This window comes from Olea europaea, chromosome 15, assembly GCF_002742605.1.
Source record: "Olea europaea var. sylvestris chromosome 15, O_europaea_v1, whole genome shotgun sequence".
NCBI classification, from domain to species: domain Eukaryota; kingdom Viridiplantae; phylum Streptophyta; class Magnoliopsida; order Lamiales; family Oleaceae; genus Olea; species Olea europaea.
The window spans coordinates 30754153-30780568 of NC_036251.1; the positions used below are offsets into that span (position 1 = coordinate 30754153).

The 26416-nt window shown below is 32.8% G+C and overlaps 2 protein-coding genes and 1 long non-coding RNA gene across 3 annotated transcripts; 1 reads left to right on the plus strand and 2 right to left on the minus strand.

The window, feature by feature from the left end:
* The first annotated feature begins 1707 nt into the window (after positions 1-1707).
* Positions 1708-9642, plus strand: LOC111411545 (E3 ubiquitin-protein ligase BRE1-like 1). Its single transcript, XM_023042065.1, has 14 exons — positions 1708-1977; positions 2066-2149; positions 2272-2391; positions 2482-2668; positions 2749-2909; positions 2990-3061; positions 3532-3608; positions 4093-4287; positions 5436-5508; positions 5599-5685; positions 7897-8034; positions 8141-8343; positions 8505-8670; positions 8968-9642. Exons 1-14 carry the CDS (start codon positions 1708-1710, stop codon positions 9097-9099), a joined length of 1965 nt encoding a protein of 654 aa, XP_022897833.1. The 3' UTR covers positions 9100-9642.
* A 5604-nt stretch (positions 9643-15246) lies between these two features.
* On the minus strand, positions 15247-16312 carry LOC111411086 (ethylene-responsive transcription factor ERF039-like). Its single transcript, XM_023041655.1, has one exon. The coding sequence runs from the start codon at positions 16239-16241 to the stop codon at positions 15498-15500; it is 744 nt and encodes a 247-aa protein (XP_022897423.1). The 5' UTR covers positions 16242-16312; the 3' UTR covers positions 15247-15497.
* Positions 16313-24211: 7899 nt separating this feature from the next.
* LOC111411087 lies at positions 24212-25877 on the minus strand. The gene is made up of 2 exons (XR_002705824.1): positions 25783-25877; positions 24212-24548 (listed from the first exon to the last, which is right to left on the minus strand). It is a non-coding gene; the product is annotated as an uncharacterized LOC111411087 (long non-coding RNA).
* Positions 25878-26416: the final 539 nt, after the last annotated feature.

Sequence of the window (26416 nt, forward strand, 5' to 3'; positions counted from 1 at the left end):
TCACCAACTTCTTGATTTGATTTATTCATACGGTTGCATTTAGACATTTGAAAAGTCAAAAGTTGCTTATGCTAAGAAATTACTTTTGGACTTATTTGAATAATTTTTTGGTAGTGCTTTCTAATAGCTTTTAGATGACGCTAGCTCAAGATTGTTTTCTCAAGAAGAATTTATATTTTATTTTTATGAGAAGTAGAAGCCTGCCAAACAGGCTCTTACTGCCCTCTATTTTGGGAAAGACTTCATTCACATTTGGTTCCAGCACTACAGTGGTACTAGATAACATTTTGGAAAAACTTTCATTTTGAAGAGTTTAATTGGGGCCGGGCCGGGCAGGGCAGGGCAAATGAAACCATGTATTAAATGTTGATATTCAAATAATAGAACTGGTCCCCGTTTTGTACTAATGATATGTCGCTTGTTTTGTGTGCTAGGCTATTAACCAGTTGGATCTTGATAGCAATGAACCAACTACTATTTAAGAATATGAAAACCATTTTCTTTGGCCCAACACCATTGACAAAGAAAGAGAAGGTGATGTATCCTGGTAGCAATATTTATGTTGATTCACAAATAATATCGTCGATTCTTTGTAATATTATCGAGTATTTAATTTGATCAAGAAATTATTGACTTATGCCAGAATATTAATTTGGATTAAAAATTGGTGAAGATTTCAATAATTAATATTCTATTTCAATTAGAAAAAACTTTTTTTTTTTTATCATTGAGGATACAATCCCTATTTATAATTAAAAAAATTGATTAGTTAACAACTAATCCTAATAAATGATTAAATCTAAGTAACAAAATTTAAAAATCCTAATCGAAATTAAAAATTTATTGATTCACAAAGAATAATGTAAAATATACATTGATTCTTTACATGAATACTAAATATTCGATTTGATCATTGAATTCATTCTATGTGCATTTTGTTCAGTGAGTATAGCGTATTGAGCAAGGCTGGTACCGCATATTTAAGGCATTGTTTGGATTGATGTGTTAAGTTAGTTGGCCAGTGCTTTCGTCTCATTTTCTGATGTCTATTCACAAATTAATTTGTTAATTAACCTTAAAAATAATTCAGCCATAACGAGTTGTGCAGTTGATTGGATTGCATGGTCTCGTCTCTCTTTCTTATTCTATCCAGTTGAGTCCTCGAAGTTTTCGACCATAGTGGAAGAAAGCACGACCACAACAGTCGAGTAGTGAGGATCTAAGCCTTCTCCATTAGAAGGTACCATGTTTTCGATTACAAAACACAATTCGAAGCCAAGCACAGAAGTGTTACTCTACTGGAAATTTCGTGGTTTTGAAAAGTAAACACTTGCACTATTAAAAGACAACCTCTGGACAAGACACTGGATTCTACAATCTTTGGGCGAAATTAGACTTGATATGTACAGCAGTTATATGTCCGGAATCTTGGCATTTTGCAAGCGTCCCAAATTAAATAAAAATTTATTTTCAGACAAAAATCTAGAGAATCACAAATTGTTTAGTTCTGTCTAATTCTATCTCCAATTCAACATGGTAAAAATTAAACGGAATATCAACTTAGTTTCAAACGTATACAAGCACACTCAAAACCGTGTTTGTCTACTTTAGGCAAATAATATAATTTGAGAATTAGTGTTTCTAAAAAGCGTCTAGGCATGAGGTTCGAGAAACTCTTTGTCTTGTTAACAGTTGACCACTTAATTCATGTCTAGTCACGTCAAGGTAATCTTTCAAAAAAAAAATTTTTTTAGTCCCCCATATTTTGGTTGTCCATCTATAGGAGAGTTGGAGAATGCAATTTCAGAATTGGAAGACAGCAACCGTAATTTGGCCATCATAAAAGTGGAGATAGATCTGGCAAAAGGAGCATCTTTTCCTGTCCTAAATCGACAAAACAAGCATGTCATCACTGATGAGACCAGAGACAAACAAGATGATTTGCAAGAGATGGAGTTGGCATTGAAGGAGTTATTGGTATTCACCTGCACTCTGTTTCCTCTAGCTTATGTCAATTGTGTTTCCTCAGGTAAAATGGTCTAAGCTAATTTGTGCACTTTTGCAGAACCAATCCTCTTCTCGACTACAGGAACTCAAACATCTTCATGAAGATAGGATAAAGATATTGAGACAGTTATCAAATTTGCAGGTTAATTCTTTTAATTGCTTTCTCTCGTGTTCAGATTGTCGTTCGTCTTATATGGTGTTTTCTGACTGCATTTTTTCTCGTACTCCTTTCACTAGTCCACAAATTGGGTTTTTGTTTGACAGAACAATCTGAAGAATGTGAAGGGAATTTGTTCTTCTCGACCATATCTCCTACTTAAAGATCAACTTGCAAAGTCGAAAGCAGATGTAGTTCAATATCAAGCTCTTTATGAGAAACTACAGGTTGTTACTGGTTGGTAGTTTCAATTTTAACTTCATTTTTGGTTTTTGAAGAATATTTATTCTCTATGCTGACTCATCAACTTAATTCAGGTTCAGAAAGACAGGCTTGCTTGGCGGGAAAAAGAAATTCACATGAAAAATGAATTGGCTGATGTTTTATGTCAATCTTCGATGGTGGCCAAGTCTAGAATAGCTAATCTGGAAACAGAGATAAAAAAATGCATCGAAGAAAAAAGGGTTATTGAAGCCAATCTGGAAGAAGCATCTAGAGATCCTGGTATTCCCTCATATCTCACGGCATCCTTGTCGCTTCTCTGTCTAAGTGTCACACGGCTATATTGATTTTATTAACTTCAGGTAGGAAAGAAATCATTGCGGAGTTCAAAGCTTTAGTTTCTTCATTTCCTGAGAAAATGGGTAACATGCAGAATCAGTTGCTTCAACACAAGGAGACTGCTTCTCACATTCATTGTTTGTGCGCTGATGTTCAATCTGTTACCGACATTCTCGATGGCAAGGTGGAATTTGTTATACTTGCAGTCATTTTCATAAAAATTATTTGTGATGCTGGTTAAAACCATTCCTTAAATATGTATAGGTTAAGGAATTCGACTTTTCGTCCTCCAGATCTGCTCAGCAAAATGCTGAAAAACAGAAATTACAAGCTGTGGTATGATTTTTGCTTTCTGTTACATAAGCGTATGGTGACAAATCCCATGTTATTTTAAGTTTACTTGTCAAACAATCGTTTTTCGAGACCTAAGGTGCAAATAAGAATGTTACTCTTATATGTGATTTGTACTTGCTGCTCTTGGCTCAAAAAAGAAGTTATTCTTATATCTCTTGTAGGTTATCTAACATTTATGGCCCAAACCCACTTTAACCCATTTACATGTAATGTAAGTGGACAATATATATAGCATTCTGATGCATTATCTAGGCATACTGTAAGATGATCTGCCAAATTCTCTTTTCATGATTTGTGGTTTTGTTTTCACACTGAAATAATTGTAATAGCTATCATATATCCCTGTAGCGGAGGTCTACCTTTTGACATGGACAGCAAAATTTCTGCAGATGAATTTTTAAAATAAGGATGAATTAATTCAAAGGTTTTGTAATTTTGATTTCTTGCTGTAGCTCCATGATTTAAAGGAAGCTGATTCAGACTTGAAGCTTTTTTTGGAAATGTATAGACGTGAATCGACTGATTCAAGGTTAGCATTTTATTAGAAAGTTCTCGTTCTGATTGTATTCAAATGACTTCTGGTTCTTTCCGTAATGTATCGGAAGATTAGAAACTTGACTTGGTTGTCCTATCTCAATTTGAAATCCGCTCGCCTCCGAAAAAACTTGTATACATTAATTAAGAATTAAAAGATTTGAATGTGAAAAAATCAGCGTATTCTCTTTTGCACTTGTATCAAAATATGAAGGCTTTTTGAGGTAAGAAATGCGAAACTGCTTAATTTTGTGATTACACCACTTATATATATGGCTGTGGAATCCATGTATTATTCAATATATTCGAAGAAAGAGTTTGTGAAATGGTAAATTTGCCACTCTACGAAATGCTCATGTTATCGCCTGTCTTCATAGATAGTTATATCTTTCAGGATGTGTTTTATTTTGTAACTGATACTTTTCTGAATCAACTATCTTGAAGTTGAGTGCTTTCTAACCTTGACATGTTGAGTGTAGGGAAGTTGGTGAAGCCAGAAGTTCTGAGATCAAGGCATGGGCACACGTTCAGAGCCTGAAGACTTCTCTTGATGAACACAATTTGGAGTTGCGAGTTAAAGCTGCCATTGAAGCTGAGGCAAAAGCCCAGCAAAGGTTAGCCGCTAGAGAAGCTGAGATTGCTGATCTGAGACAGAAGTTAGTGGCCTCTAGAAGGTCTGTTCCATATTATGCTGGTTTTTGTCTAGTATCCTACTATACTTTCTTGTCAGTTGAGACGTGGTTTAAGGTTGTGTTGCCACCTTCACATTTCCATCTTTGGCTGCTTTTGCAGCTTTTCCATTTGCTTCCCTTTTCTCTAAGTCTTTCTTCAACGAGTAATGAATGCTTGAATAATTGTTGCATTTTCTATGGTGTAATTCTGCTAAAGAATTGACATGATTTATCTGCTTCACAAGAGTTTATATCTTCTAATTACTGGTTACCGTTGGGAAATAACTCATTTTTTAACTTCAACTGGATAGTTTTTACCATTTCATATCACATGCTTTAATTTGAGATTTGATTTTTGGTATTAATGCACGTGTATATAAGATTTTGATCTCTTTTTGTTCCTATTTTGATGCCTGCTTTCTGTGTTTCATGGACACATGGGGTGACATGAGATCTTGAATGGACATAAATGGTTCATGGCTGTAGACCTAAGTTGAAGGAGCATAAAAGAAGTAACAACCATAAACTTCATTAATACAATTGGATTATGCAAGGCAAAGAGGATAGAAGAAAAAGGCCTTAATAAACAAGATGAGAACTGAAATAGAGAGATTAAGACTTGGGAGTAAAGTTATCAGGAGCTGATTTTGATGAGAAACTGGGAGTTGCAATATTGGATGGGGTGGGGTGGGGGGGCTTGGTGATCATGTGTTGACAATATGGAAGATTATTTCGTTTGCACCTTTTGGTCAACTGATCCTGTCAAAAAGTGCAGCGCATTAATTTGTAGCTTACCATCTTAAGTTCTACACTTGTGTATATTTCCTTTGATCCCGCATCTTTGATCCCAAAAATTACGTCTGTATACTAAAAATTTTGGGTCATTTCTATTGCTTGTGTCCAAATCATGTCTGATTTCTGTTATGGGCTGTCTGACACACGTTGAAGCTGTGTCAAGTGTGGGTTAGTGTCTGAGACTTAACAGCTAGATATCCTCTGTTCTGGCATTAATCGTATATGAAAGTTAAAGGAACAAGAATAATTACTGAAAACTTATATATAATGTCTGTCGGTATTCACTTTAGCAGGCCTAAGTTGCTTCTTTTGCCTTCTGATCATTCTGAATGATTTTTCATCTACGGGTATTTCAGGGAAAAATCCGGGCTTTCTGATGTCCTAAACTCCAAACAAGAGGAAACTGAGGCCTATCTTTCTGAGATTGAGGTTTCTATTCTACCAAATTTTTTCAGATGGATGACTCCTTATTTAAATTTCTGAAACTGGCCTAAAATTGTTGGCATTATTTTCCAACAGACCATTGGACAGGCATATGATGATATGCAGACTCAAAACCAAAAACTTTTGCAGGAAATCAGCGAAAGGGATGACTATAACATGAAGGTAAGTAATAAGCCAGGTTTCAACTAAATGGAAATATTTCCAACATCAATTTGTTTGATCTTAAATAAATTTTCATAGAAAGTTTTTCCATCTGTTTCTCCCATTTGATTAATGGATTGGCAATAGACCTTGAAGGCACCTCTTAAAGTTTCCAGTATGTCAAAACCTGTCCAGATAATTAGTTAGTAAAATAGTAAAATATTTGGAAGTGCAGGTACACATATCACGTGCCGTACATTTTGGACGACTTATGCTAGACATGGGTTGCAATGTAGAAAACTTGTTTATTGCATGGTTTATTGTAAGATCTTTTTGTGCATTGATTTCACCTGTTAATATTGTAATATTTTATTGTGCTTTGACTTCACTTGTTAATTTTGCTCTTTTTCTGAAATATGTATTTTGATTCACTTAGTTTTATACTTCTCTGCCTCTGTTATTTTTCATTGCCTGTCCCAAGCCCAGGTAATGGAGAAGGGTTGCATTAGGTTGACAGTTAATGTAAAATCTTTTCAACTCTTGTGATGAAGGTCCACTTAATTTTGTGCGTGACATAATATTGAATACTTCACTGAGTACCTGCTTCCTATCATGATGGTCTCAGTAATTGTTCAGTCTCAATAGCTGAATGTGCAATATACTAGATAGTCCAGTTACAGATTGTTTTCTATGTTTTCCATTGGCCTGTCTTAGCTGTTTCATGTCCTTTATTTTTATGTAGAATTGTCATACCATGTGATGTGACTGTCAGCGCCATTCATGTTGCCATGTCCATGTCTGTGCAAACATAACCTGGGGTTATGATGCAACTAAGATCTATGATTTTTACTGTGAAACTATTGTGATCTTGTTCTTTAGAATATGTTTCAAATGTATAGTTTTGCTTTTGCTGTTCAAACTCGTTTCAGCTGCTGAGAGTTTCTACATTCAACAATAACGACTTAGAGCAGTTTTTAGATTGCACTGCCCCCTGGCTGTTACCTTAGGTCATTTCTTATGTCTGTTGATACTGGATAATATTCAATGGCTTACAGAGTGCTTTGTCTCCTCCAGTTATTATTGAGAAGTCTTGTTCTCTTTACCTGGAGATTTATATACTTCTTTATTATCTCATACTCCTTAAATTGTTACCTGGTCATAATCAGCACCTTGATATTAGAGATCAATATCAGATATTTCCTACAATTCTTTAATTTGTTTTTGGTTAGGCTGAAATTTGAGCAACGTCATTGCTGGCAGTCACAAACTATGGTAACATATACAGTTCAGCATTTTAAACCTAGCTACACAGAATTGCATCTTTCTTTATTTGGAGAAAGATCCCCCAAACAAATATATATTGCTGTTCAGCGTTCGGCTGGCTGGTGGCCCTTTTAAGTGAAACAGGACTAGAGTCCTTGTATAATGTTTTTAACTTCCTGGGCACTATAGTGCCTGCAAAGCTCTGAGGAGAAAGCTCTTTAAGCTTCCTTTATTCATTTCCTGCCAATGTCTCAGGCCTTTTCTGAAGAATTATGGCCTGGCAGGCCTTCCTTCTCCAATGGCCTCTCTCAAGATGTCAATTTTGTAATGACATTCTTACCAAAACTAATCGATTACCTATTTGAATTTTGAAGATAGCAGGGTAAAGAAATTGCAAGGAAAAGGAAAACAGAATCCAAAATAGTTGAAATTCCAGGCTTGTTTAGTTGTCCAAGTATAACAGGAAGGAAAATGATTTTCCAAGTGGCTTTCATTTGGTTGGTTTTAAAAAGGAGAAGACAAATTTGAAATGCAATAAGAACATAGAGAAATTTAAGTGGGCTATGTTATTTTGTTGTGATTTCGCACTTCTCCTGATCTTTTACGTGGTACTTGTTCTCCTCAAAACAATAGAAGTGTTTGAGATTTTCCCAAAGTTGCTTTTCCTTGCTAATTTGTCTCACAAATATGGAAAACTTTGACATGGTATTGGCACTTGTTTTCCTCACTAGAATCCTCATTTCGAATAAAGCATCGTCTGTATTTATAAATGTTAACATGTGACAGAAGAATTCCTGTTATAATTTTGTCTGACTTGCTGTCTGATTTGTTGCTTATAAGAACTACAACAATCCTTGCTTGATTATCTCTCAACATCTTACCCCATGAAATAGGAAACAAAAATGGATTTTTGCATTCAGTTGATTTTAATTTTGTACTGTCATCTACTCAGTTTTACTTCTGTTGCAGCTTGTTTCTGAGGGGGTGCAATCAAGGCAGATGGGAGATGATCTACTTATGGAAAAGCGTTCCCTGGAGAGAGCCATACAACAAACCAAGACATCTGTTGATTTTTATGACACTAAAGCCCCTAGAATTGAAGATCAGGTAATATGAGTTGCTCAGTTGTATATAAACTTTCTAACACTGTCTAGTCGAATCAGAATCATCATTATTTATATTTAGAGCTTATTATTGTAATATTTCTTCACAGTTGAAAGTGTGCTTGGATCAAATTCAGAGACTCAAAGAAGATAGGGTCCAAAAGATAGCTACTTCAGAAAATACCCAAAAGAGATGGTTAGATGTGAGAAAGTCCTTGCAGCAATTGATTGACACTCTTGAAGAAGCACAAGACAAGGTTGACATGGGTCGAGTGGATCTTGCTGAGATGCAGATATTCCTAGAGAAAGAGAGGTGGCTGGAATTTCTCTATCGTGCTTTTCAGTTTTACATAAAACTAGAGAAAGAAACTTGGTTGAAGTCTCTATTGCACTTTTCCTGTTTTATGGAGGTGCTTTTTATTTCTTTGACTTGGTTTGTTTTTATGTTTCGTAATAACTTTTTATCCTTACTAGGTTTGAGAGAAAGAGAGTAGAAGAAGATCTAGAAACTTTGAAAAGGAAAGCTGAACAATTGAAGTCACTTGCTGACGGTTCATCTGAAGCTGAAAAGCTTAAGCAGGAACTCGGGGAATACAAGGAAATACTTAAGTGCAGTGTTTGCCTTGATAAGAGAAAAGAGGTATGGCTTCAATTCTCTTCATTATATCTTCCATTATCAACCACATTTTGAGTCGTGGAAGAAAGTAGCATATGCAACATTATTTTAAGTTGCGAGTGGGTCCAAGATTCAAATTACATGTTCCCCCCATCTTTTGTTGAGTAACTAGGTTGTTCAGGTCATTTGGTGTTTTGGGTTGGTAGGCCACTGGGTAATCATGCTCATAATGTTTTTTCCATATCTTTTTAAAAGCTTAAATTCTGTATATATCGGTGTACTCGCATGCTATATTCTTGAGCTTATTAATGTTATTTTCAGGTGGTTATCACAAAGTGCTTCCATCTGTTTTGCAATCCTTGTGTAAAAGGAATTCTTGAAACGCGTCACCGTAAGTGCCCAGTATGTTCAGCAAGTTTTGGGCCTAACGACGTCAAACCTGTATACATCTAACGGGGCATTGGAGCCTGGCAGTGATACTGCACTGCCTCAGATGCGTTTCAACTCAGGTAGCTGCCCTAGTGGATAATGTTCACATGTATTTAAGTACTTAGATATGCTGAGACATAGCAGGAATTTCTATAAGCTCCTTTTCTATCATTGCAAATCAGCTTGGGATTACAAGGCTTCGGTTTAGATCATTGGTTTGACATTTCTCTTCATGTTTTCTATGGTGTCTATATTTACTGCTCAAGTGTTTAGATACTTTTAACTTGTTACTTCTCAGTGTTAGGCATGAAGTTTTGGGGGACCATTTCATTAATAAAAAATTCGACCCTAAGCCCCATAGAAGTTAAGATTTCTGGCCTTCGTGTGAGGGAGGACATTTCCAGACCTAAGGAGCATTAATTGATTTTGGCGCCACAGTTTTAGATGCCTTTGTGTACAGAAATATTTTCATATGAATGTTTTTTGATTGTTTTTAGTGTGATAGATGATTGAAATGTAACTTGGGATTCTTAATATATATATTCCCATTACATGAGATAGTAATTAGATTGGTTGTCTTTAGTCTTCTCTTAAGGTAATATTTTTTCCTCTTATGTCCTTGAATGTGTGATGTGGTTCCTCTTGCAGCAAGACTGAATCACCAACTTCTTGATTTGATTTATTCATACGGTTGCATTTAGACATTTGAAAAGTCAAAAGTTGCTTATGCTAAGAAATTACTTTTGGACTTATTTGAATAATTTTTTGGTAGTGCTTTCTAATAGCTTTTAGATGACGCTAGCTCAAGATTGTTTTCTCAAGAAGAATTTATATTTTATTTTTATGAGAAGTAGAAGCCTGCCAAACAGGCTCTTACTGCCCTCTATTTTGGGAAAGACTTCATTCACATTTGGTTCCAGCACTACAGTGGTACTAGATAACATTTTGGAAAAACTTTCATTTTGAAGAGTTTAATTGGGGCCGGGCCGGGCAGGGCAGGGCAAATGAAACCATGTATTAAATGTTGATATTCAAATAATAGAACTGGTCCCCGTTTTGTACTAATGATATGTCGCTTGTTTTGTGTGCTAGGCTATTAACCAGTTGGATCTTGATAGCAATGAACCAACTACTATTTAAGAATATGAAAACCATTTTCTTTGGCCCAACACCATTGACAAAGAAAGAGAAGGTGATGTATCCTGGTAGCAATATTTATGTTGATTCACAAATAATATCGTCGATTCTTTGTAATATTATCGAGTATTTAATTTGATCAAGAAATTATTGACTTATGCCAGAATATTAATTTGGATTAAAAATTGGTGAAGATTTCAATAATTAATATTCTATTTCAATTAGAAAAAACTTTTTTTTTTTTATCATTGAGGATACAATCCCTATTTATAATTAAAAAAATTGATTAGTTAACAACTAATCCTAATAAATGATTAAATCTAAGTAACAAAATTTAAAAATCCTAATCGAAATTAAAAATTTATTGATTCACAAAGAATAATGTAAAATATACATTGATTCTTTACATGAATACTAAATATTCGATTTGATCATTGAATTCATTCTATGTGCATTTTGTTCAGTGAGTATAGCGTATTGAGCAAGGCTGGTACCGCATATTTAAGGCATTGTTTGGATTGATGTGTTAAGTTAGTTGGCCAGTGCTTTCGTCTCATTTTCTGATGTCTATTCACAAATTAATTTGTTAATTAACCTTAAAAATAATTCAGCCATAACGAGTTGTGCAGTTGATTGGATTGCATGGTCTCGTCTCTCTTTCTTATTCTATCCAGTTGAGTGCTCGAAGTTTTCGACCATGGTGGAAGAAAGCACGTCCACAACAGACGAGTAGTGAGGATCTAAGCCTTCTCCATTAGAAGGTACCATGTTTTCGATTACAAAACACAATTCGAAGCCAAGCACAGAAGTGTTACTCTACTGGAAATTTCGTGGTTTTGAAAAAGTAAACACTTGCACTATTAAAAGACAACCTCTGGACAAGACACTGGATTCTACAATCTTTGGGCGAAATTAGACTTGCTATGTACAGCAGTTATATGTCTGGAATCTTGGCATTTTGCAAGTGTCCCAAACTAAATAAAAAATTCTTTTCAGACAAAAATCTAGAGAATCACAAATTGTTTAGTTCTGTCCAATTCTATCTCCAATTCAACATAGTAAAACTTAAACGGAACGGAATATCAACTTAGTTTCAAACCTATAGAACCACACTCAAAACCCTTTTTGTCTACTTTAGGCAAATATTATAATTTGAGAATTAGTGTTTCTAAAAAGCGTCTAGGCACGAGGTTCGAGAAACGCTTTGTCTTGTTAATGGTTGACCACTTAATCGTGTCTAGTCACGGCCATGGTAATTTTTCAATTTTTTTCAGTCACAAAAAAAAAAAACCTTTCATTTAACTTTAATTTATTAACTTTTTATTATTTATTTATTTTTCTTTTTTAAAAAAGGCTTTTATTTGACTTTAGTTTCAAATTTTTAAAAGGCTTTATCTGTATAACAGATAGAAATGACTTTATCCGATAAAGATTGGATAAAATTTAAGTTATGGTGCTATCTATATTATTTAATTATAATTTTGAGATTCATCGTTTTATTGGAAATTTTGAAACTTTGTGTAAAGTTTCTATAAATCCGTTGTGTAGAACTTATCTAGTTGAAAATTGAAATTATGAAAAATAATCTAACTTTTGCATTTCGAAAATTTGAAAATTGCACAATTGATTAACTGTAGGAATTATCAAGTAGATATAGTATTTTATAATTTTAGATATTTGGTATATATTATTTTAATTATCAAATAACTTTTAAAATGATTAAGTACTTAAAATAATAATAAAAATAGATAACACTTTTTTACGCTTAGGTTCGTAAAACTTGAAGGTTGCCCTCCACACTTTTGTTACACTTAGCGCTAAACTTTGTTAATCAAAGTGTGTGGATCCCATATACTTTTTGTTTTGTGTAGTTTCACTTTATTTAAAATTATGATGCCCAAAGAAGTTTTGCCCAATGAAGCATTGAAATGTGGCTAAATGATTGGGGATAGACTTCATGGAGATGGTGATGGAAAGCCCACTTCCTCATCAATAAATAGTGGGTCTAAAGTTTTTACTTGCTTAACATTTCTTTAAGATTCAGATTTATTTTTGTCTATTTGTTTATCGGTTCCCGTATTATTATTTTTTTAAAATTATGTTTTATTTTAGTAAAATTATATATATGTAAAACATTTTGGTGTATAAGTATTCATAAAAGGATATTTTACAAATTATTTTATTTATGCAGTTTTGTTCTAACTATTAATCAGTTGAACTTCCATTTCGCAGCCGGTGATGTTCTTCAATCAAATTTTGACACGTCACTATCATTTTGAAAGAAAATAAGAATTTTTTTAATTTTATTTTACAACTAATAGTTAGAAATCCACGTGATGACTTCTTCAAGGACCTTTTTCGAACCAACAAAATGGAAATTTCTTGTACGATATTCCTGAAAGCATCTCCAATGCAACGAAGTCCATAGTTGTACATGTGACAAACAAAATGGAGGATGGAGAGGAGCATATTCAATGAGGTTGTGAATTGCACTAATCGTGGGTTTCATGTACAAGAGAAATGATATAGAGCAAGAATGTAGAAAATTATAATAATTAAATGGATGATGTCTAGCACACTCTCACCAGACATCTTTAACCTTTTTCCTTACCATACAAGCATTTTGGGATGATGTGAGAAACTTTTTGAGATAACTCACAACTCCATTGAAGATGCTCTAAATACTACTTACTCGAATTACGAGGATAAGGGTACAAATGCTGCCAAGCGATTTGTGGTGTGACGATAGTCGAGGTAGTGCCAGAAATATCATTAAAGTTAGGAATAGGATTGAACAAATTTTGTCTACTGTCTCTTGTGACCATAAATTGTACAAGGAAATGCCCAATGTATAAGACATTTTCTCACAAAGGTTTTATAGGGAAGACATATGGGGGTGGGCCCCATGTGAAATTTTTATTGAGGTTGGTCCCACTAATGCGTGTATTACGTGAAATGCCTATATGTTTTTCCTTTGTAGGTGGGCCATGTGTGAAATCTAGTGCCTATATTTCATTTAACTAAGAAGTTATATATTAATCCCTTCAATATAAAACTACTACATTTTCATCATTAGAACCAATATATATATATATATATATATATATATAAGTTATTAGCTCTCATAAACATCACCATCAGCAGAATCCAACAAAAATGTCGACAAAATTTCCAAAACTATATATTCGGTTAACTAAAATCTAATCACTAACACAAGTCTATAATAATCTTCATCATTTTCCTCAATTCAGAAGTAATATACTATCAGTTATACTTTAAAAAAAAAATTACAAATTGGATACTGTAATCATAAAAACAATATTCATCTATAATTCAAAAATCATAATCAGTTAAAATTAACATATTACCTTATTTTAGTTACTTCTGTGTTATGCATCTTCAAAGTCTGGCTAGGTGATGTAAAGGATTGAGGAAGAATTTTGCAAAAAATATGCAATTTAGACTAGCAATATATATACAGTGTTCTAGAAGGTGAGCCTAGGTGATGCCTTGACGCGATGTGCGACGGAAATGCCAAGCTTGGCGCCTTATTTAGCGGTCAACGATTGCCGTTGACCGCTAATGTATCATCCATCTTCTTCTCTCTTCATTTTTTTTTTAAAGTTAAAATTTAAAAGCTGATTTCATCACTTCATCTGCCTTAGATTCAAAACTGTGAGCTAACCCCAAAAACCTGTCCTCAGTTCAAATTGCAAGCTGAATTGACTGATATTGAAAAAGCAGCGGACTAGTTACAGGTAAAATGCTAATTGGACCCAAAGCTAGTTGGTTCTTCCCAAAATGCGTTGAGGCGCAGCAGTTGATTGGACATCTAGGGGTAAATCACTGTTTCGTTGTGGGTTGTGAGAGCGATACCAAATCTCAAATTCGGACATTTCATTTCTTTCAATTATGTGGTTTTTGTTGGAATTTGACAACCAACAAGGAATCCACTTTGCTTATTCCAATTATTTCCAATTATTGGATAATTGGCTAAAGCGAAATTTTGTAACTTACTTACATAGACTTTTAATGATTACATTACCGAAAAAGAAATACAGAAGGTTATATCAAATTCACAATTGACATATTGTTTCTTTTTTTCTCAGAAATTTTTGGTGAAGTTGAATGTGTGAACCATTGAAAAAATTACAGAATGATTAAGAAAAATATAGATAAAAGTTCAATTTTTGGGAATAAACGTGATTTTTTTTTTTGGCAAAGGGATGAATTAATTTTTGAGAGTAGCAGTACCACTAGTATTATAATACTAGTCTATGTGACGTTAAATTTCATCGAATAATAGGTAAACTCAACTAAGTCACTTAATTCTAACTTTCATTAAGCTTGTTACATAGTGTCGCCTCAGCTGGTGTTATAGCACTAGTGGTGCTACATAACATTATTTTGTTGAGAATGGTAGTTCATAATAATGAGAAATCTACAAGTATTGTATTTTTATATTTATTCTTTTCCTTTTGCTTATTTATGCTAACAGTGTAATTACAAATTTTCAATATTTTAGTATATGCATAATTTTTTGCTTTTGCATATTTATTGGGTATAGTTTTCGAAAGAGCTATATTTCTCTAGGTTGGAATAGACTTTTTTTCCCCTTTTAAATTAAGTACCCCTTTAATTTTATATAAAAGAAAATCGTTATATATAACGCATTACGCCCCTATTTGATTTAGATAAAAATTAATTTTTATTAAATTTTTATACAAATTGATGGAACATGTGGGTTCGTCGCTAGTAGAATATAAATGAATGAAAATTTCTGTTTTGAATAAGAATTTTATATCATCCCATCAAGAAATGTACGTACCAAGAGAGAGAGGAATCCGAAAATAGAAAGTATAAAATGATATGTACCATAACAATTTAAGCAAACCATGAACAAGTTAAAGGACATCTAAATGTAGCAAACTGAACTAATTCCAAAATGACAAGGATTATACTACTTGTACATAAAAATGATAAATAAGAAATTATATGAAATAATGTGGAAGAAAAAGATTGGATAAAAAAATTGACTGCATTTTAAATTGACAAATAGTAGAGTGACATGTGACATTATGTAACCTATCATGTAAAGTTTGATGTTCATGTAGCAAAGTCCAAACGACAAACCTTGCATTAAATTTTTATTCATCTTCACATATTTACTCTTAACTTTCGTATTTATATTTCTATACTTTTACTGCCTCACCCTGGGGTTGGGGGATGCACTTCATTTTCTATTATCAATTACTCAGTGTGCCGTGGCCGTTGAACGGGGTGAATTATATCCAGTAGCAGTCCCATGGAAATGGATCCTCAAACAGGAATTCTATTTCGGCGGCCGCTCCAGCCAGCTTCCATGAAGAAGCACAGTAAGAAAATCCAACATTACGATCTGTTTCGTTTAAACAAAGATCTGGGAGGTCGAAAAATGTGTCGTCATCATCAAGTGTTGAGCAAGAATTGGATGGTTCTACATTTGTTGAAGAATGAGAACTGGGGAGCGGCTTGGCTAGACTCATCAGCTCATGTGCTTCAGCTCCGAATTCTCCGCTTTTAATTTGTTCAGGACATACGGTGGTTGCAGCTTTAGCGGCTGCAGCTTGGATGTCTTTATGTGAAGTCGTGGTGGGGCGTGGAAGTTGATGAGCCAAATGAGGGAAATTGAGATGAGCTGAGTAGCCTTTAATGGCTAAAGCCGCCACGTCGTGAGCTAGTGCCGCCATCTCCGCCGTGCGATATGTTCCGAGCCATATTCTTGATTTCTTCCTCGGCTCTCGAATTTCAGACACCCATTTCCCCCAAATCCGCTTTCTCACACCACGATAACTAATCGGATTATTGAACTCTTTTAGGTTCTTTCTACCCTTTTTATCATTAGTAAATGAGTAGTGTGAAGGAGAAAGAGTCGAACCGTCGGATAAGGTGGATGAAATTTTGGTGAGCGTGGTGGTGCTGATGGTGGTGGAGGAGGAGGAGGAAAGGTAGTTAGGAGGTAGACTCTTGAGATTGATATTTTTTTCCATATGATACGATGTCTAGTGTAGAGGAGCAGCTAAAAATTAAAGAGAATGTGAAATATGATACATGTATAAAATAGGGAAGTAGGTTTTATAATAAGATTCTTTCAAGATTAATATTTTATTTTAAAATAAATAAGCATGAGACGACATTTAAGCTATTTTGTACGCACCATTTGAATAATGGACTTTGGCATGTGCTTTGAGATCATCTTGTAACCATATCCACCTTTTACTCTTCCTAATTAGTCTATCTGTGACGTTGATATGCATACATATATATAGACACATACGTACGAGACAGAGCACATTGATAATTAAGAGCATACCAACTCATCGTTGGTCATATATAAATTGAAATTATTCAAATTTTCTATTTTTTTTCTTAATTTGAAATTATTGTGAGTGGCCTGTGGCCCATTTGATGTAGATTTTTTGAGGATAATTTTTGTAAGAATTACTTTTTTTTTGAAGAACGAGTGTTTAAAAAGTAGAGATAAGTTATATGATTAATTACAAAATTATTTTACTAAAAGAATGTCTAGTTGAAATGAATTTAAAAAAAAATAAATTGTACCAAATATGGATGAAGTATTGAAGTTGAGATAAATTGCCCCACTTATTAGTGCTTCTCATTTATTCATTTTAGGCTTTTAAATTTGGATTTCTTAATCCTAGAGGACCTAGACCTTTACTAAAATTAGTTCTTTAAGATTGCTGTCACAAAACAAAAAATAATAAAAAAAATAAAAATAAAATAAAATAAAATAAAAAATTGTTAAAAAGTCAAAAAGTGTTATGAAATTAAAAGAATAAGATAGAAATATAAGTGTGTGTTTGATTACATTTATTTTTCATGAAAAATATCAGTTTTTCACCCAAATTCTCACTTTTAGTGTTTGATTGTTATTTTTTTTTCTATTGAAAATATTTTCCAACTTTTGAAAATATGTCTAATATTCTTTATTTTTAAGGAAAATATTTTCTTTTGGGGGAGGTGGTTTTTGTTTTCCTCAAAACAAGGAAAATATTTTCTTTTCTATGTGATATTTTTCATGTCAATCAAACACGTTCTAAGAGTCAAAATAAAATTCAATTTTATTGTAACGATACACCATATTCATAGGAATGATAGTTACAAATTGATCAGGATATAAACTTCTAGAATATGTAAGACTTATTTTAAATATCATGATAAGAATAAATATTAATCAATAATTATCTATTATTTTACAACATTCTACTCGTGATGACTATTTACACAACTGACTCAATAAAAATCTTGTTTGACAAAAATCGAGCGAGATAAAGATGTCAAATGAAGTACAGTTAATTGTTAAAAATTAGGAGTATATAGTGAAGTTTTACCTTGGATTCCCAAAGAAAATCATTTTTCACACTTGTAATGAAGGATACAATCTTGCTTCTGAGGGTAATATAACTATACGTGCGGCTAGCAAATGGAGTTCGGAAACTAACTACTGCTTGTGGAAAGAGATCATATTTTGTGCTTGGGAGTCCTTGATGATTAAATAAATCAAGATTTTACCACGATTGCAACTTTAGAGAGACGCGAAAGCAAAAGTCTATGGTGCTGCTTTTGTGACCGGATATGGGAAAGTTAGAGTATCACAAGAGAGATTGTCACGAATCCATGGATTTGGAGTTACGAATGTGTAGTTGGGGCACATATTATTATGTTTTCAAGCTTATGCTTTTTGACAGCTATTTGGCATTTGATCTATCGAGATTTAGAAATATTTTGTGACGAACGTACGGAGAAACCTCATTTGAATTTGCTCAAGATCTTTGAAATTAATTTATTTCTCTCAAGGGTGGCTTGCTTTGTTTTTTAGAATAGTATAAATTCCTAAATTAAGACCATTTTCGAGCAGATCTTACACACAGGACCGCTTCAACTGTTTGTTTATGTAATGAATGCGTGGGATATGAAGTCTAACTAATTGAAAGTGCCTGGAAAAATGCGAACTCATTGAAATTTACCTGGAAAGTCCAATGTGATAAACCTAAGCAAAGGAAAAATAAGATAACTAGTATCCTGATGTTGATCACTGAAGATCCTTAAATCAATTCGTTCCTATTTCATGTACCAATTTTTTGCATTTAGATAGCAATCCTTTTGTAAATAAATCATTCATATTATCACATGCTACTCACAATTGATCACATTCCTTGTTTGTCACAAAATAGATAAAATTAAATTGGAATCCTACGGTCAAGTAAAAGTTCTACTTTCTTTACTTCCAATTACTACTATAGTTTCAAAAAGGTAATATCGGTAAAAATAATTGATAAAAACAAATTTCAATTTTCCGTATGGTTATAAACTTCTCATGTGGATTTTCCTAAATGGGATGGAGACATAGATACATGCAAACATTTGTACGGTTGACCATTTATTTTCATAAAATCATTGATCATTTAAAAATAAAATTCCTCCATTGAGATATTTTCTAAAAATATTAAGGATCTGTTCGGTAGTGATAATGAGAATTAGTTTTTTCATCGTTAGAGAGAAAAAGTGGATTTCACTTGTGAGAGAAGAAGTCAAATATGACGGTCGAAATAGTGAAATAACGATAAAAAAAAAATTGATTTTTTTGGGATAAAAAATTGCTACCCAACTATGGCTAAACCAAAGATGGATCTGGAAAATGAGCTATATTAATACTGTTTACACAATTCATGATACACATGGTGATCACATGCCAGTGGGTCCAGACTTGATTAAATACTGCCTGACCAAAATTTGCTGGACAATTGGCTCATAGGTTACTTTTCCCTTTCATAAATATCACATCATAATATACCGTAATATTTTAACTAAATGTTCTTACACACTCGTCATATATGCTAAAAGTTGATTTCCTTAATTAAGAAAAAACCGAGGCCTGTTTATTGTTTCTTTCAAACTACACAAGGTGCATAAATATACATGCTTATGCACTTGGGCTCGCAAAATAATCAATTTGGCATAATATATAGACATAAGTTGATTATTTTTTCAATTAAAGTTATCTCATGCCTTTCTGGCAGCCGCAGTGTGGGGGTTCGATTCCTAAAACATGGAATTGAACTCCTTGTAGACGCAGTGTACAGGCAGTTCTTGTTCCCTGACTTGTTGGGACACACATCGCGATTTACCTCTCTCACAAAACTCTAAGGGTATGGCGGTGGGGGCCCTCAAGGTTGGGGTTCAACCTTTTTTTTTTTTTTTTTTTTAAAGTGCCCCAGTAAATGAATTTTTCACTTCCTTCTAAATGTTCACTTTAAATTGGGCAGCAGCTAGCTCCAGTCTGCAAGAATTTGTATACAGTGGTGGTCCTCTAAAAGTTGTTCCAAAACTGTATCCACTTGAAAATTATAAAAAAAATAAGAAAATAGTAATAATTTAGAGTTTCCTGAGAAAAACAATATTTGGAGTTTGGAAAGAAATGTAATGGAAAGTTTAAACTAGCAGTTCAACATAAAGAAAAAACAAATATGAGGCATGAAGTTATGTGCTACCCCCACTCCCATTCCCTTTTAATTTTGGGACATGAACCCATACTGTTGAGTCTAACAACTGTAGATGCTTAGTATCTAGTTAGCTGGTATATAATGATTTATCAGAAGATAATAATTAATTAAGCATGACAAAAATGATAATTTTTTTATTTTTGTTTTTTTTTTTTTTTTTTTTTCCTTCGTTTATGTTCGTTTGTTAGAGGTCTGATTTTACGTTTCCTAAACCTTTTGTACTTTCAAGGTGGTTATTTTTCTGAAAATTTGAAAATTAGAACATGTGGAGGTTGATCTCTATCATTGCGATTCATATGCTTGTATTAAGTCGTTTTAATTTCTTTCGGTGTAAATAAAAATTGACGGGATCATTTTCTTTGTATGTTGGAGAAATAGAGAGGTTCGAGATCTCCTATCATTAAAATTATATTCAAAATTAATGATTAAGGTTTAATTAATAACAAGGAATTCAAGATATCCCTCCGCAATGTAGGTGAATGTTTGCTCGAAATGTTGAATTGTGACTAAAGGATATACATGCACAAATAGGAGTATTTTATAATGTAGAACTTTCTAAATACCAATTTTGCAAATTCACAACTTCATATCAGAGAGATAAGATTTGAGCAATTGCATACATGAAGGGATTCTTGAAGCATATCTAAATTTAAAGTACATGTAAGATCTATTATTAGGAAATTGCTCTGTACATGAAGGGAATCTTGGAGCATATCTAAATTTAAAGTACTTGTAAGGTCTATTATTAGGAAATTGCTCAGAATCCTTATCGACCCCTCATTGTAGGGGTCGGTCCCACGTGAAAAAATAAAATAAAATTGTCGGCCCCTCACTGTGAGTATCTGGCAGGGGTCTGTAAAACAGACCTTTGTAAGTATAGCAGGTCTCCTATTATTATACAACTTAAAATCATTGTTAGTCCATAAACTTATGGGTATGTTCAGAATGGTATCCAAACTTTAAAATGTTAATATTTAGTCACTAACTATATAATGTTTATACCATTGGCAATGAAATCAGTTATGTCCACCAAAACTAATCGCGGGACTGATTTGATTAATTAACAATATCGTTATGTGGTTCGTAAACGTTAATTGTCCCAAAAAACCACGGTTATCTGCCTTCAAACAGCTTAATTATGGTCAACAAGAATGAAAATAGTCAAACAATCTAAAATAGATATTGTTTGACTAAATTAACGTTGGACTATTAACGTCCACTATTATTTGACTTCAATCATTGCATTGTTTGGAAGAAATAATAAAAATGCCAATACAATGAAATAATAGCATTGTGAAAGTTGCATTCTTTTAGTTGTTTCTAGTAGCAATATGAAATATCCAGTTCAATAGTATCTTCTCCATTATTAAATCTTACAACTAGCCTAATTGAAATCACACTTTCTATATAGCCATGCATTAATTACATGCTTTAAATTTGTTCTTCAAGTGAAATTGTTAACTTCTGAGTAACATGATATATCGAATATAAATATTGTCTTAGACATGTTTAAACAAGTAAGCTTAAGGGAGCGTTGTTTGCGAGAATGGAATTTATATAGAAAGAAAATAAATTTTAGGCAATTCAATTGTCTAGAACTTATTTGTATGAAAATTATTAATTAAAATGTGTTTGATTGATTTAGTTTTCAATTTAAAATATATTATACTTGTCCATTTTTTATTGGTGGATAGATGAGAGAAAGAAAGAGAATGGATTTACTCGAAAATAAAATCCTAATCCCCTAAAAAAAAATATTTTCCTTGATTTTGAGATAAATATGATCAAGTGATCAAAAGTAGGAAATGCTTTCCATGGAAAAATGTCAATCAAGTAGTACAAAAGTAGGAATTTAGGAGGAAAAAACATATTTTCTATGAAAAATATTGACAATCAAAGATATTATAAAAGTTTATATTGATACGAGTTTTATTTCTCACATGTGTGTTTATTTATTTATCTTTTATAATTCTATTGAATCTAATTCATCAAACATGTCCCAATCAATTTAAACTCTCTAATGGATTCTAAACATAATTTAATAAATTGAATTCAAATAATCTGCACTTAACTCTAGACTACCTAATCCTTACATTAATTATTTTTCCCTGAGTAAATTAATCGTAATTCTATTTAAATATCAGGGTGAACCTCAGGGTTTTATGGCATCATCTGAATCTTTATGCTTATAAGTAACTAAAAGAGTACTCTTAATTACAGGAAAGTGGAGTTGTTGAACTAGTTACGTGGTGTATGATTTAATGACACTTTTGATTACATCAAACATTTTTCATTATCTAGTTTAACTTAGAATGATCCAAATATTAGGGTCCGTTTGATTGAAAAGATGAAATTTGGTTGGAAAGAAAACAAATTTCATGGAATTGAATTGTCCAGAAATTGTTTTCCAGAGAATTTTCAATTTATTGTGTTTGATTGGTATAATTTTTCACGTGAAAAATATTGAAATAAAAATATTTTTTGATATTTGTTTGATTTTGTTTTATATGAAAATTGTCAATTAAAGGGCTAAAATTTACTGGTATTAGAGATAAAATTTGTTTCCATTGCAAAAAAAAAAAAAAAATAAAATAAAATAAATCCATCATTTGATGTTCGTTCGACTTTATTTTTATGGAAATTGTCAATAAAGGGAAATATTTTTTTACAATAATTCTTAGAATTTGTTTTTATTGCCAAAAAAATAAAAAAAATAAAAAAGAAGAAGCCCCAAACAATAGTCTAAAAATTGAAAAACTTGCTTAATCATGGGAATTGAAATTCCTCATTTTTGTGGAATTGAGGGTCACGTGAGTGAAAGTGAGAAAACCAATTGCTTATAAATTATTACATATCAAACATGCAAAAACTTGGAAAATGGTTAGAAAATTTCCATTTTCCATGGAAAATATGGTACATCAAACGGGGCTTTAGTGTTTCGAAATTCAACTTTTTTTTTTTCGTGGGCAAACTACGACTAGGGCTGAATTTTATTAGTGAAAACATAAAGTATAACTTAGGGAGGAGCAATTTTAACCATCCTTACGCATTGAAAGCCAAACCAAATATCAAGAAAACTTATTTCTTGAGCTGTGCTCCTAGTATGCATATATATTGTCACACTTGCTCCATTAGTATGAAATATCGAACAATATCTTCTTCAATTTAGCTACCCAACAAGTGAAGAAAGTAATTGATAGTTACACACTCGTTTTTTATGCTTGTTTTAAACCCACATTCCATCTAGTGTAGAATATCTGTTTGCTTTCATTTTGATCCTTAAAATTGATTGACAATAACTTTGATTTTTAAAAGATATTTGACTGCGACAAATCCAGGCATCAGCATGTGAATTATTCTATCAACAAATCTTAATTAATCCCATCTACTACATATATCAACGTTGTACCCAATTATACTAAAAATAATTTGATGCACGATTATAATGTTTGTGCTTTTAGGAATTACACGGTGTCTTGTAACAAGAAACACATTGATAAAATGCAAGCTTTGATAGTGAAATGTCCATGGCTGACAAGGACTGCAATTAAACTGTGGGTTCAAGTTTTGTAGACAAAAAAAATTCTTAATCGAGGAGATAAGTTTGACGACAAAATTTTAAAATTTGTGGGTACGAATCATTTGCATAAGATACAAATCATCGCTTAAGTTTTTTCCCGACAAAGTTATTTGTCTGCTAAAGTTACTTTTAGCCCACGAAATGATGTTACTTTTACCTACAAATTATGTTGTGAGCTAAATTGTGATTTTTCCTACAAATAGATTTTTATGCAAAAAGAATATTTGTAGGCTAAGATGTACATTTTTGTCCCAACAATTAAAAATTTATTTTTGGACTAAATCCCTTCTTTTCTCTAACAAATAAAGAATTCGTAGGGAAAAAACTAAATAATTTTCATATATTTTATTTGTTATTTTTATTATAGAGATCTTTTAACCTCATTCAAAAATAATATAAAGGTGCAAAGAGGCAATAAATTAATTAGGAAATTTAGTGTCAGTTAATGTAACATTTTTTTCCTGACAAAGTTATTTGTTTGCTAAAGTTACCTTTAGCCCATGAAAGGATGTTACTTTTCCCTACAAATTATGTTGTGAGCTAAATTGTGATTTTTCCTACAAATAGATTTTTGTGCGGAAAGAATATTTGTAGGCTAAGATATACATTTTTGTCCCAACAATTAAAAGTTTATTTGTGGACTAAACCCCTTCTTTTCTCTAACAAATAAAGAACTCGTAGGGAAAAACTAAATTATTTTCATATAGTTTATTTGTTATTTATATTGTAGAGATTTTTTAACCTCATTCAAAAATAATATAAAGGTGCAAAGAGGCAATAAATTAATTAAGAAATTTAGTGTCAGTTAATGTGACATTGAATCCAAAATATTGCACCAAAACATAAATAAAAATCATTGACTAAGTAGGTTACATCTATACTTAAAAAGAGTATTGCAAATATGCTATCATGCACTTACCCAAAAACAAAAAATAAAAAAATAAAAAAAATCTTCTTCCTCATGAATTAGATATGTAGCTGACCCTTAACAAGGTTATTCTTTTCATCTTCAATAGTAACATCTTCCTCATTAGAATTATTCTCTATTAACAATAGTGTAAATGATAATCAGTCCAGTCTCAGGATTTACAAGAATCTCCTCCAAAGAGATAACTTCAACAAGTAGCTGCTCATTTGCCCTTTCTACAATATATTCATACTCTTTGACAAACATTTCATTCTACGAACACAATCTACAAGAGATATCAAACAGCCCATAAAATCAAAATAGTAAGAGATATAACACAGATGTACATAAAGAGATATAGCACAACCTAAGAGATATAATCGACTTACAAAATCCATAAATGGAGCCTATTAATTCTAAACTGTTAAAGATTGGCACAAATAAACAAGAACAGGTATAGAGATAAAGAAAGAAAGAAAGAAACAGAGAAATAACAACAACAATTTACAGGAATCAGAACAAGAATTGATATATTCAAGAACAGGACAAATTCCCCAGTCAAATTCACTACGTGTATGAGCAGAAGTTACACTCTCATAATCTGAATTTATACAATAGGCTCTCTCTCTCTATACAACTATGAGTTTTCCCCGTGGTTTTCAGATAACGAGTATCAGCCCCTTTTGTAACTTTCACTCTCTATTTATACAAGTTATTAGTGCCCTAATTTTACAATTAGAGCCAACACGCTCTTGTTGGTTTTTTTTTTCTTCACAGCAGTTAGCTCTCAACTAACTCCAAACAGAAATCTGTTAAAACTATAAAACTAACTGGTGACAGGTTAACTGATTAAATAGCTCCCATATATCAATCAAACAGATTCCAACACACTAAGTCCCCAGAAAAATATTAATTCCCTTTATAAAAAAGGGATGTAGAACTAATGAAGATTTCCTTTTTGATTCATCACCCTACCACCATCTATTTTCATTGTTCAGATAATTGAAGACACTAAACCATTGATCAATTCTCTCAAAACACGGGAAGACAAAAGCTCTATATTAGCATAGCATCTACTGATACTACAGAAGATACGGCAGAGCACTTTAATGAAAATGTTAGGAAATAACAGTTAAGGTCTCGCATGATACTTTGAAAATGAATTGGACATTTGGGAAAATAAAAAAAATACAAATATGCCCACAACAGAATGGAACCCCCAGAAAATATTATTTTTTCTTAACCCATGATTGTTCATTATTAGATTTGAATAGGCAAAGAGGTTGATATCCAAAATCATCTTCCTCAGGCTACCCAGTAAGTGAAAAATGCTTAACAGCCCTTCAAAACTTGAACATAAAGAAAAAAAAAAATAAAAAAAAATAGAAATATTAAAAACTAAAAATTCTTTATAAAAAATCGAAATTAAACAGAAGATTAGATCATACTAAAACTATACATAGGATGGACAGTAGAAACAAATACAGATTCATTTTGTTAGAATGGTATCGGATTCGTACCGGCAGGATTTCATTGACAGTAGTGTCAAAAGCATTTTTCAACCATCCAATCACAAATTGCCAAGTATAAATGTGGCACCAATATGACAAAATGAATCTGTNTTATTAATTAATATAATATTATTTGTAAATATATTATTAAATTAAATTAATTGATAAACCAATCCTACCCTCTCCCACCGGCCCATTTTCCCCAAACCCGTCTCTCTCTACACCTCCTCTCTCTCATCTCTCTGTTCTCTCTCGTTGACCGTGACGATTGTCGCCATTGCCACCACAATTACCAACACCGGTGACCACCATCACCACAATTTGAAGCGGAGAAGGCAAACAAACCGGGTTAGGAACTGCGCCGCTCGAAACCCATCACCATCGCCATTGCATAACGACGATTAACGATGCTACATACTGTGAAGATGCCGCTATGCCATGTCGCTGCTTTCTCGATGATGGTTGTGACATTGACTATGGTAGCGAGGTGTTGATGCTTAGGGTTTAGGTATGTTTTTCGACGATAAACGAGGCTGTCGAGATACTATTTTTGGGGGTGATTGGGTGGTTCCTTCATTCTCTCATCTGCTTAGGGTTTAGGTGTGTTTTCTGTTGGTGATTATTGGTTGATGATGGCTGAGGC

Excerpts from the sequence above, each read along its gene's own strand:
- LOC111411545 (XM_023042065.1), top strand. The coding sequence starts at position 1,708 with ATGTCTAGTCACGTCAAGGTAATCTTTCAAAAAAAAAATTTTTTTAGT. Across the intron at positions 8,035-8,140 it reads CCCCTAGAATTGAAGATCAG|TTGAAAGTGTGCTTGGATCA; the intron begins GTAATATGAGTT and ends ATTTCTTCACAG. Across the intron at positions 8,671-8,967 it reads GCCTTGATAAGAGAAAAGAG|GTGGTTATCACAAAGTGCTT; the intron begins GTATGGCTTCAA and ends TGTTATTTTCAG.
- LOC111411086 (XM_023041655.1), bottom strand. The coding sequence starts at position 16,241 with ATGGAAAAAAATATCAATCTCAAGAGTCTACCTCCTAACTACCTTTCC.